The 12,385-nt window shown below is 35.5% G+C and overlaps 1 protein-coding gene across 4 annotated transcripts in view; it reads left to right on the forward strand.

Annotated features, from left to right (window-relative positions):
* Positions 1–12,385, forward strand: part of LOC121425582 (1-phosphatidylinositol 4,5-bisphosphate phosphodiesterase epsilon-1-like) — a 122,662-nt gene that overhangs the window by 78,587 nt on the left and 31,690 nt on the right. For all 4 annotated transcript variants that reach the window (XM_041621676.1, XM_041621677.1, XM_041621679.1 and 1 more), the window contains exons 13-18: positions 1,373–1,518; positions 3,226–3,460; positions 7,292–7,482; positions 8,800–9,565; positions 10,438–10,584; positions 11,970–12,198. In XM_041621676.1, the coding sequence (XP_041477610.1) occupies positions 1,373–1,518; positions 3,226–3,460; positions 7,292–7,482; positions 8,800–9,565; positions 10,438–10,584; positions 11,970–12,198 (1,714 nt within the window). The remainder of the gene's footprint in view (positions 1–1,372; positions 1,519–3,225; positions 3,461–7,291; positions 7,483–8,799; positions 9,566–10,437; positions 10,585–11,969; positions 12,199–12,385) is intronic.

Consider the following 12,385-nt stretch of genomic DNA (forward strand, 5'->3'; position numbering starts at 1 on the left):
GCTGTGGAGTTGGTCTCGTCAGGTTCTCGAAGGTGGAGAGGATCAGGTCCCGGTCGGGCATCCGTACAAACTTTGCGATGATCGGGGCGGGGGCTGGTCGGCCTGATGGACGGGTGCCTGGGGTTCCAATCGGGTTACGGCGGGGTAGTCTGTGGGCGTTTACAAGTTGTATCTCCTTGGCCTTCTCTTCGTCGATGCCAAGAAAAGTAAAAACCTTCAGTAGAGTGTTGTAGATGTTTTCCTGGTTTACTTCTTCAACACCATAAAACAATAAGTTTGATTTTCGGTTGTAGATCTCGGCCAGCAACAGCTTTTCCTTCAAACTCGAAATTTCTTCTAGTAGAGGGGCGATTTTGGTAGGAATGGCATTTTCGACCTCGATGATTTTAGCGGAGTTCAGTTCAACGGTAGCTTCTACATCGTTCAAACGACGATTCATAGATTGAATTTCTCTAGTAATGCTGTCAAGCTTTTCTAAAGTCTTATTCGAGAAATTTGAAATATCCCTTTGAAGATCGGCATTCGATGGCATGGCATTCGTAGGGGAGGTATCTTTTTCCAATGGCCCACTGGCCGTGTGCTTGGCCGAGGCCTGCCGGGTGTTAGGGCGTTGAGTATGTGATAGCATAGCTAGTTGATGCTGAAATCAATTAGTATGTATTAGGCAATGGGTGGTCAGAGCTCCGCTCCGATGCGTCCTTCCACTACGAAAGCATAGTACCAATATACGACGGTGCAAACCCATTTCAGTGAAAATTGACTTCAAAGTTTACTATAATATTCACACTTAGCTCCCCAGCCTTACAACATATTCATTGCTAGAAAAATACATGGTTGGAAAGTCCAAGACAATTGCTTGACTTTGGTATCCTTATTTTTGCACAAAAACAAGGATCAGAGAAAATATCGCAAAAGAGCTACATGCTTGTAATTTCGGCTTGAGCGGTTTAGATTCCCCCCCCCCCCGTACAAAAACACTATAGGGAGTACAAAACCCCTGACCGCGATTTCAATGCGCATGGTCTGTCAAAATATCGTATCAAGTTTCCATTGGGATTTGCGCATTTTATCAAAAAAATGTATGGCATCGCCATGAAAATCCTCTCATATCTCAGAAAATAAAATAAATTGCTGCCTAGAAATTTAGTTATGAATAGAGTAGGACTTGTACTTTAATTTTCTGCAAAAATCTCAAAATTGATTTTTTTTTGGGACAAAAATTGACTGATACGACGGTTCGGATGACCGCCGACGGGATGAGTGAAATGTATCCAGTCTGGTCATGTTTGGTACATGCATTTTCTTAAATGATAGAAGAAAAGAATGGATATTTTAATAATCCTATATTTGTTTTATAATCAATTCTGTTTAGGTTAGCAATTGGGTGAGAGACATGATTTTGGGAGTGGAAGATCAAGAAGGTAAAGTTAGGAATGTACTCAGCTTTATTCAGGTGGCCAATTCAAGTTGGAACCTCGGTAACTTCAATACGGTCATGGAGATCTTAGATGGTATAAGGTAAGATGCATTCAGTGTCTTATAAGTCTGATGTCTTTCTCCTTCCATCTGTCTATCTCTATTTATCCCCCTCTTCCTTTCTTCTTGTCCTCCATCCCCCCTCTCTTTTTCCCTCACCCCTTTTCTCTCACTCTGTTCTCTCTCCGACATTGCATGTTCCCTTCTTTTTTTATTTCTTCTATTTTAATTTCCCAAACATTTTCTCTTTGATTGGCGTTTTCTAAATTATAGTGTTTTCTAAATTTGATTGATGATTATATAAAAGTGTATGTCAACTCTTAGCCGCTTTTACTGATATTGCATATCAATCATTATTCTTTTCTCCTCTTCTTTGATTCACACTTTGCTTTTTCATGGCAAGGAATTATTATTTTTTTAATTTATTTTAAATCTTATTAAGTCCTCACTGGTCTCCTTAGCTGATCCTCATGTCATAATTTCTTGCTTATTTTTTTACATTGTACAATGTATATATAATATAGATATTGTGATGACAGGTTTATATGTACGTGTACCAAACCCTCTTAAGATGTTCAAGCTAAGAATGGTTTCCTGCGCCATCTTTTGAGTTGACCTCATCTCACATATACAGTGCGTATCAAAAAAAGTTTACACTTTGAAAAAGCCCTGGGAATTAAAATATATACAACATGTGGGTATTTTTTCCACATATAATCTTGGGTCTCATCTATCCAATGAAAATAAATATTTTGACAGAATGTTACACTTGAGTAAGCACTGTTCATTTTTGTAAAGCTCGCAGAAATCTGTTTGCGCAGAAATGCTCATTTTCACGCTGTGTCAAGGGGAAAAGGTGAATTCAAACTTACCTTGCGAAACATTTCTCATACATTTCCCTTTCACTTTGAGTCAGTTGAAATAAAAACGGATACATGCAAGTATATTTTAAAAATTTGCAACCAAAATTTATAAATTTAACATGTACTTAGCACAACCTTCACTTCTTTTGTGCCAGCTGGATCTGAGGACATAACTAAATCTAAACAAAAGCTTATATCAGACATCTCCAGCAGTTTTTCACTAAGTTTTTATCACTTAAAGTGGGTTTATATTTCATTTTTCATTTAATCCTTGTTTCTCCACTTTTTCCAAGCTTGACAATGATTAAAAAAATGAAAATCAAGCCTAGACCAATTCATGAAAATCACAGCTCATTGTAAAGCAAATATCGTCACGATGGCCTCGGCGTGTGGAAGAGTGAGGTGGAGCGCAATGGCTCTATTTGAAGTGTTTTGGGCAAGTTAAAAATGGTAAAAGATATCTTCAAATCAATTTTACTAGCTAAATTCTATGTGTTCTTCATGATAAAGGTCTACTTTTACTCGCATAACTATTTCAGAGTTCTGCGCAAATCATTTTTCACTAACTTTGCAAAAGTAAGTGGTGCTCACTCAAGCGGAAATATTTTTTGATAGTCATATCGTCATTTGCTTTAAATGGATCTGTACCAATGTTAAAATGTGGAAAAATCTTCAGGATACTACAAATGTCTAATTATACAGGACTTTTTCTAAGTGTAAACTTTTTTTTGATACGCACTGTATATATATATGTGTGTATATATATATATACACACACATATTATATCGGCTGACTCAGAGCAGAACAATGTATACAATATATACTTGAATATGAAATATGATAAACTATGAACTCCTCCCTTCTCTTTAACTTGACTCTGTTCAGATCTGAAATCCTGAAGCCAGTGTTTGAGAACATGAAAGACTGTGACATGCAAGGACTCTCTGCCTTACAGTCAGCCATCAAGTCCAGTGCGACGGAATACAAGGAGGCTGTAGATAGAGCACTGAACATCCCTGGATGCTCCGTGGTGCCTTATTATGGGGCTTTCTTAGAGGAGCTTCAAGTGATCTGGGATGAGAATGTCCCTACCATGACAAACACTGATGCAGTCTCAGAGGTAAGTTACCTAGCAATCATCAGATTCAGTCAAACCTCTTTGTTTTCCAACAAGCATTTCAATGCTATAAATTATGGAGGAATATTTGTTTTTCAGACTTTTTTTTTTATTGCTGGTGGCCCTTCTACATTGCTCTCAATATTCTGTTTATTTTTTGCAATTGTTGTGTATATTCATGTATTTAAGGTCTTTTATCATCTGTTTTGTTACTGTGTCAGGAAGCCTGTAGATTGTTCAGTGCTTCGTATTCTTAATTGTTACTTTATTTATCTTTGTATTTGTACTGATCTCTATCTCTCTTACATTCACTGCATCTTGGGCAGTCTGCGGAGTGGATTTGGTGCATTACAAATCACATTTATCATCATTATTATTATTATTATTGATATTATTATTATTACTCTTATTATTATTATTATTATTATCATTATTATTATTATCATCATTATTATTATTATTATTAAAAAAATAGATTTTGTCCTCCACTGGCAGTACATTATGTTATGAAATGCATAAATAAACACTAACATAAATGAACAAATATTTGACATTGAAGGAATATAAATGAACATGTATTGCAATACAATAAAAAGGAATTCGCAAAAAAATAATTACTCATACGGCAGAATGAAAAACAAGTGGAGAGAGATAACCGAGGAGAAAGGATGGAAGAGACCATGTAAAAGCAAAAAGAAAGAAGTCAACTGGATAGAAAAATTGAGACATGGAGTGGCAAGTAAAGAAAGGGAAGAGAGAAAGGGGAATCAGATGGAAAGAGAGAGATACAGGGAATGGGAAACTTACAACATGGAAAGAAGATACACAGTTGCACTAATAAAGTAGTTACATAATAAGAAGAATACATTGAAAACCAGCTTTGTGGTACATGAATGGAAATGACAGAGGCAAGAATGGGCAGAAGGTCGGACAACTTGTGTTCTGAAATATCATCATCAATAATCATCATCAATATTGCATCATCATTATCATCATCATCATCATCATCATCATCATCATCATCATTATCATCATCATCATCATCATCAACAACAGCATCATCATCATCGTCCTCATCATCTTCAACATCTTCATTATTGCATCATGCTCGTTATCCTTGTCATCATCGTTGTCATCATATCATCATAATCACTATCATTTATATTGTTGCATCATCATCTTCATCATTCATCATTAATAAAAAATATAAGACAAAAACTTAAAGACAATGTGAGGCAATGGTGGATGTAAAAATGAGTGACTATACATGTAGGTCTACTTTGATGTTACAAAAAATCATATTCTGTAATTTTTACCAATCAAGTATGTAAGCAAAATACCAAAGTATGAAAGCTTAACCTGTGATAGTAACATTTGTTTCAATTTATAAGCAGAGTTGGTCGTATTTCAGGTTTATTCATATTCTTTCAAGCTATATTGTGTAGTCACTCATATGCATTATTGTTAATAGCTCTATGATTCTACTGTACTGGGTCAACTCTAAGTGAAAGTAGAGCAATTTGGTTTAAAAGACATGTAAAGTGTGTGAATGGAGTCACCTCATTAAATAGGTCTTGATGGGTTTGCTTCGGGCTATGCTATGGTGGACTAGATGAAGTAAAGTAAAATAGAAATATGAATAAATGACTAATGGATTGCTAGTGGCAAGGTATACAGACAAGCAAGAATCGCTTAGAGGTATCATTTTCCTGTAGTGCTTCAAGGCTCTGCACACACATAATGGAGTGATACCGCTGGGTCATAGTTTCATTGGATGTCTCTGGTCATAAGATGTGAAAGAAAATGGCTCATACGTTCACGCTATTTCTCATAAAATCCTTGAAATTTGATCTACTTTATCTGTGAATCTGCAAAGTGTTTCACACCCAAAACGCGTGCTTTCATGAAATGTGAGTAATTACAAACTGATGATAATTATTGTCATCCATTCTCTGAGAAATAATCTCTAGTCATCAACATATTTTCTTTAGAAATTCAAATTTATTATTTCATCAGTATAATGGCAATGAATTTTTAGTGTATTGTATTTAGACCTAGCTTCGAATAACAGCCAACATTGCCATCTCATGACTAAAGGAAACTGTGGAATGAATTTCTTGTAAATGAGGAAAACTTGTCATTTTTTTCTTGTGGAATACATAGAGATACTTGTTTTTGAAATTTTTATATTTCAGAAATTTAGGGCTTTGTGACTTTGATTCATGTCATTTAAAGAAAAAAAGGTCAAGAGTTGCCTCCATATTTACTTCATCGGATGGTAGAGTAAAGCGATGCTGTTTCATAGTGCTACACATAGCTCTGGGAGTGGGGGGGGGGGGGTTCATAGGGGTGCTGCATAAGTTACCCCTGGAAATCAGATTGGTATGCTAAAATGATTGGATGAAAATTACCTTAAGTTTGTAGTGAAAGCCCTTTTTTTGGTTCTTATTAACCAGCACTCCCTTTTCAAAATCTGATACCATGGCCCTGCTGCTACATGTACATTGTAGTTTCTTTAATTCACATTAATCTTTGTCATAAAACTATTCTGATTCTGACTCTAGTCTTAGACTTATTTTTTTTTAGTTCATTGAGTAAAATAGAATACATCTACAGATGGATAGTTATGTCATATTTGAGTCTATAATCTTTTATATTAATCAAATCATGGATTTTTTTTTGCTGAGTACAGGTAGTTTTCTGTGAAGTGCTTATTTCCAAAACCATGCTTTTCTTTAACTCTGGAAATAAATGATTGATAAAGCTGTCAGTGTAAAAAAAATAACTGTATGTCATTTTACCATTAGAAAATTATATCTGAATGTTATGTATTAAATACACATGAAGCACAAAGCACATGCTGATCATGCTGATATTTGGTTTAGAGATGAAATATATCATTTTACATAAAAATGTATGAAGTTCAAATCATTTGTAGAAATTATAGTTTTTAATTCATTCTAATGTAACAATTCAGTGTGTGACTTACTATTGAGTATAATAATTTGATCCCAATGTTGAAAGTCGGAACCATGAATCCATTGATGTCATTGCTTTATTGGTCTCATAGATTGCTAGTGATAGTCCGGTAGTCATCACTAAGATGTGGTTTCTTAATATAAACTTGACGATTGATGATCATTGCAATAATGACCTTAAGAGGGTGACGAGGGAATGCTTCACTACCCCAGACCAAAAAATATCTAATATTTTGCTTGCAAGTGTTAGATTAAAGTGTGTATTTGTAGCGGGTATCATGATATAGTTGTAATGTACAAAGCAAGGATATTCAGTTCACTTTCACAAGTTGTCTAACCCATTGATGGCCAAATTATGTGACTGGCATACCATTTTTACAGGGATCTAGTTTCAGTAGGCAATTGGACAGTAACTCTTTTTTAGGGATAATATTTTAACTTCAAGCAAGAAATATTCAATTGAATTATCATAAATCTATGGATGTTGGTGACGTGGTTTGCTTATGGCTATCCTAGTCAATGTAATTTGTCTAAATTGTATAATGTTACTTTGTAATAATTGTAATTTGTGTGTAGCAATGGATGATACAATTAAAAGAAATCAAACACAAAGTTGAAGATAATGCCTTCAGCAGCAAAATGACATTGAGATTTGTATTACTTAAAAAAAATATATATTATCATGACTGCATTATATGACCATGATTTTAGAAATAATATGTGCATGTTTGAGATCTGTTTAGGGCATCAAAAAGCTTTGATAATTAATATGTTTAATGAAATTGTTGACATGAAAACACACACTTTCTCCTTCCTAACTCATTACCATTTGTTTTATTCTGCTTTTCAATATAAGCTTGGTGATTATCTGTGGAATAGTAATGAGAGATCAGGAGGTCTGCCAACATCCATCCCTGCAACAGGTTTAATCAACACTGATAAGATGTACAGGGCCAATTGGGTTCTGAATGATATAAGACTGTGCCAAGAGATGGGGAAAGCAATGAGATCTGGAGAAGAGGTTGATGGTACTATTCCTGAAAACAAGTGAGTAAACACCAACCTAATTTCCAAGTTTATTTCATAATCAATATGTTCACAACTTTTCTGTTTCTGAAGGTTTTTTTTTTTTAATTTTAATTTTCAAAATCAAATAAGTCTGAATTATGACAAAGTAAATATTCAAAATGAAATAGTAAAGCATATACATAGTCAGCAACCAGAGGTTATCCTATTTAATCAGTGTTAAATTAACATTATTGTTTTCTGTTTTTTTAATTCTCAATTGTTTTGCCTTAACACGAACATCGCAGGAATTGAAAAGTTGATATACAAAGATATACATGTACAGAACATTACCACTTTAAATTATGAAATAATGTAACAATTTGCAAAAGGGAAAAACTTTGTCTTCATTCATTATGGAGGTCATACATGCATGTTGGTGTCAATCGTTTCAATTGTGAAGGTGTAATGGCTTTTGGTTGCAGGCATTTAGTACTCTCTTTTTTTGTCTTTTCAAGAAGTTTTGTAATCCTGGAATTAAATGAATCCCACATCAATAAAACCACTCAGATCTTCAGAGTTTTCTCTCTTATATATTTGTTGTAATCTTAACATTTGAAATAAAAGATGAAGCTGAACCTCTGCTCTCATTTCTATTCATAGCCGTTGGCCATGCCACTCAGTTCCTCATGAATATTCATGACCTGCTCTGTTTAGAAGTGTTTTGCTTCAAGGCAAGCAGCAGTTGAAATATGATCTTTAGACTAATTTGATCAATGGGCTTCAGAGAGTCATGTGATATATCCCATTTTGGAGAGAGTAAGAGATAGAATCATCTAAATAAGTTTACAAATGATTTTTTTACTCTTTACTGCCTGTTGTCAATAACTGCTCATTTCAGCTATTGATTAGTTCAGGATTGCCTGAGTTTGGTTCACCGCTAGGTGGAGCTGTTTATCACATCCACCAAATTTCTGCCCGCTCTAAATCACTCCCTGACCTCTACACAAAAGCTTTAGATAAAAAAATGTTAGATACGTGGGAGCATCTTGGTCTAGTGGTTTTGACTCTTGCCTGTAATCATAGAGACATGGGTTCAAATATTAGCCATGACATTGTTTCCTTTTGCAATATATTTGTCCAAATAGTGCCGCACTCAACTCAGGTGTACTAAATGTGTACAAATTTTGGCCTTTGTGCACTACATTATGCACTCTGCATAAATGTATGGGCAATTTAGAGATGTATTGTTATTGATATTGGTATTATTTATTGATTTTTCAAAACAATTATTGTTTTTTCTGTCTATATGCACAGCTGTAGAAATTGTTGTAAAACCATTTGTTGGAATCCTTGCAGGTCAACTCAGAGTGATAGTGATGCTTCTGACTTGAGTTTTGTAACATGTTGTGAGGATTCCTCCCCCTACGAACCCATCCAAGCTATCGCCAACCCAACAGGAATTGAGATCATACCCCATCAACTCTTTGATTCCGACCTACACACACTCCAATTCATGCATCACGGTTCTTGTGTGTCTCTCTTTGACGAAGACTGCTCAGGGCGCAACGTCCTGAGCTTGATGAAACTGGATGTCTGCAATGCAATCCTTGTTTGGGCCAAGTCCGTGGAAAGTCCCAGAGAGGAGGATCTAGACCTTCACATGATCTGTAGCGTCATGTTGTGCACCAAGTATCATTCCTCAAACCTTGCCAACACGAGTAGTTTAGATGGAGGCTACCTTGATCTCTCCTATGCAAAGTCAATCTCGATCAAGACCGGGACCAGCATGGAATCGGCAGCCTCCAGCACCGGTACCTCTGCAACGGTATCACCTCGTAAGACGGACGCCCCCATGACGCTTACCCCATCTAGTAAGGAAGAATTGAGTTGTATCAGTATCGTATACGGTACAGGAATCACCGACAATAGAGTACTGTCTTTCTGCGTGCCGTCCTTGACGGCATCTATGTGGCACCAAGGGTTGAGTATGGTGATCAGAGCGTCCCAAGCATTACATAAGTTTGCAATGGACAAGAGACTGCAGAAGCTACAGAGAGAGTATATGAATCTGTTCTTTGAGGCAGCTAGGTGCGCCGGACCAACACCATTGGAAGCTGTCAAGGTAAGTTGTTCAACCTGAAATAAGTATAAATCAAAATTAATTTCCATTTCATTTGAAGATTAGTGATAAAATATATCAATAGGATGTGTTGTTCCTTCTTTAGTCTTGCTGTAGATTTATTACAGGATTGCTATACTATAGCTTTGAGATTAACTCCTTGCTTTTTTGTTATTATTATTTTTATCAAATGGAAAGAAAAATGTTGTTTAGCAAAGACATATCAGACCACTTTTACAATGTCACTTAATATCCATGAAGCTGTCACTGCCACTCTTTTAGTGGATGCGTAGGTGTGGTTAAAAAAAAAGTCATGAAGAAAAACAATGAAGAAGCAAGACATGAAAGTGAAGTGAGTTCTATTGCAATGGAAATTTTTTTGATTGTGTCATGTTTGTTGTTGTGGCTGTATCAAAAGTCAGCAAACATAAATGTCAATTACCAATCTAAATTCTCAAACTCAAGTTTGTCCCTTTTGAATGGGAATGGCCAGATTTGACTGAATGTCATCGCAATTGCTTTTACAACCTCCTTCTGCTGATTTTTCATGAGATTATGTACATGTATGGTAGAGGGTCCTAAAGCTACGCACCACTCATCACAAATGCAATTTCAATGGCAAAATGTGCACTTTGTGAGTGGAATTGTGACTGCAGTGTGACAAACAATTTCGCTACATAAGCTGCAATAAATCGCTAAATGCATAAAAAACCTACAGCTGTTTGGAATTTTAGAGTTTACTTGCTTAAATTTTTTATTTAGTATAATAATATGAACATACCGGTAATTTAGAAATTGAATAAGAATTGAATAATAGATAATCTGTCTTTATTTTCATTAGTGTGTGTTATAATGCTGATATCCATTTTTTCTAGGTGTTTGGTGGTAAGAATGCTGCAATGAAGAAACTATCCACAGAAAGACAGAGTAGTACGGATACAGAGACTAAGAATGTCAGCCTGGATAGACTCATGATCCAGACCCCAATGAGGATAATGCTACGGAGGAAATCTTCAACTAAGGTATTCTTCACAGTGCTCTATCGTCTTTCGATCCTCAAATTTTCCACACTGGTTAATCCTTTTTCAATTTCCTTTTTTTCTAATAAAATATAAGGGTCAAACCGAATGAATATTAATTGCTGGATTTTATTGAAAAGTTGCCAATTTGAATATGTAACATTGTTTTGTTGTTATAATCTTGTTGCCAATTCAGAGAATGGAGTGATCAGTTATGACACTGATTAGACCCCTGCCTGCATATAATGTATATGGGCTTGGTCTCATACGAAACAAGTTAAACAGCCTGTAATGAGAGATGGAGCAACATGCCAAAGATTAAAAATGGTACAATTCTTTAAAAGCACATTTTGTCTTTTTAATAGTATTCAGAGTAAAGAAGAAGGTTAAAAAATGTTTCCTAAGGGAGACACTCCTTCCATTCGTGAAATTTGATTTTATTTGAAATTGTGCTTTTCAATAAAATCAATCCAGACCTGTATCCAGTTATGTATCCCATGTGGAAGGTAAAAACATAAGAATGAGAAAAATACATCTTTACTTACTTCTGCAGAGCAAAACTACTTGATTTTGTGAGATATTGAGTGAAATCTATATCAAGAACTGACATTACAATTCCCTGTGCAGGTGATATTTCTTGAGTTACAGTTTAATGGTATGTAGGTGCTTTACTCGTTTCTTTCAAGCGAGATGAGTGTCTGTATGCCACGTAGATGGATCGCTGTAGTCTCTCTGACCTTTGATGTGGATAGTCTTCTGAGGGAAATCTTGAGAAATAGATCGATAGAGCCGTCATTGATTAGTATTTCATGTAAACAGGGTAATAGAAATAGAAAGGTGTTAGTTTGATTCGATTTTCGTGTTCTATTTCGCTTTGTTGAATACTTTTGGGATAGGTTACATTAGCCATCGCTTATCTTTGGCTCTTCCTATGTAGTCTGATTTTTTTGGTAGTGTCCGGTCTCCTTGATTGCTAATTTCACAATTATATTAAAGAACCTGCAGAAATTATAAGCTTTGCTCTATATGCAGGTTACTTCTTCTTTTTTCACTTTCATTTATTGCCATTGTCATAATCTCCTGTATTCTGTATATTATCAAATGTATTTCTTGTATTGTGTCTATTTTGGTATATATTTTGTAAAGTATGACAATCAATTCAATTCCATTAAAAAAGAACCAATGAATTGGCGGTCTCCATTTGAAAATCTCTCTCCCTGCAAATATATCCAAAACATTTTCTTGTTTAGAGTATGTGAGAAATGTCTTTTTTACTTGATTTTATCATTTGCCTAACAGAAGATATAGCTGCATATTTCTCAAACTATAAATGTGATATTCAACTTCTTCTTATGAATGATTCATTATTTCTGTTTTCGAAATGTCAGAGCATCGAAACGCCAGGTTCACCTTTGGGCAGACGATCGCGGAAGAGTCTTCGGAGCAAGAGTCGCAAGAAGGTGCACCAGCGTGCCTATACCATTGATGTCTCAACGTTGTCACTAGGGGGCAGTATGCAAGATGGTGATACCAATAGTTTTGTTGGCGGTCAGACGATGGAAGTGAACGAGAATGGGATGGTGAAAACCACCCCTATGGTTGATGTGTCAGTCAGCAGTAAGTTGACATCCCTTTTATTTTAGAACCAAGTATTACCCACAAATCGCACATACAGTAAATTCACAATCCTCATGATACTGTACCCTTCCATATCCCATGCTTATGTTGACCTTGCTTTTCTTGTTGAGAAGCACAAATTGCAGATGATTTATTATATGATGATATCGGTAAAGCCCACCATCAA

This window comes from Lytechinus variegatus, chromosome 12 (assembly GCF_018143015.1).
Source record: "Lytechinus variegatus isolate NC3 chromosome 12, Lvar_3.0, whole genome shotgun sequence".
NCBI lineage: Eukaryota > Metazoa > Echinodermata > Echinoidea > Temnopleuroida > Toxopneustidae > Lytechinus > Lytechinus variegatus.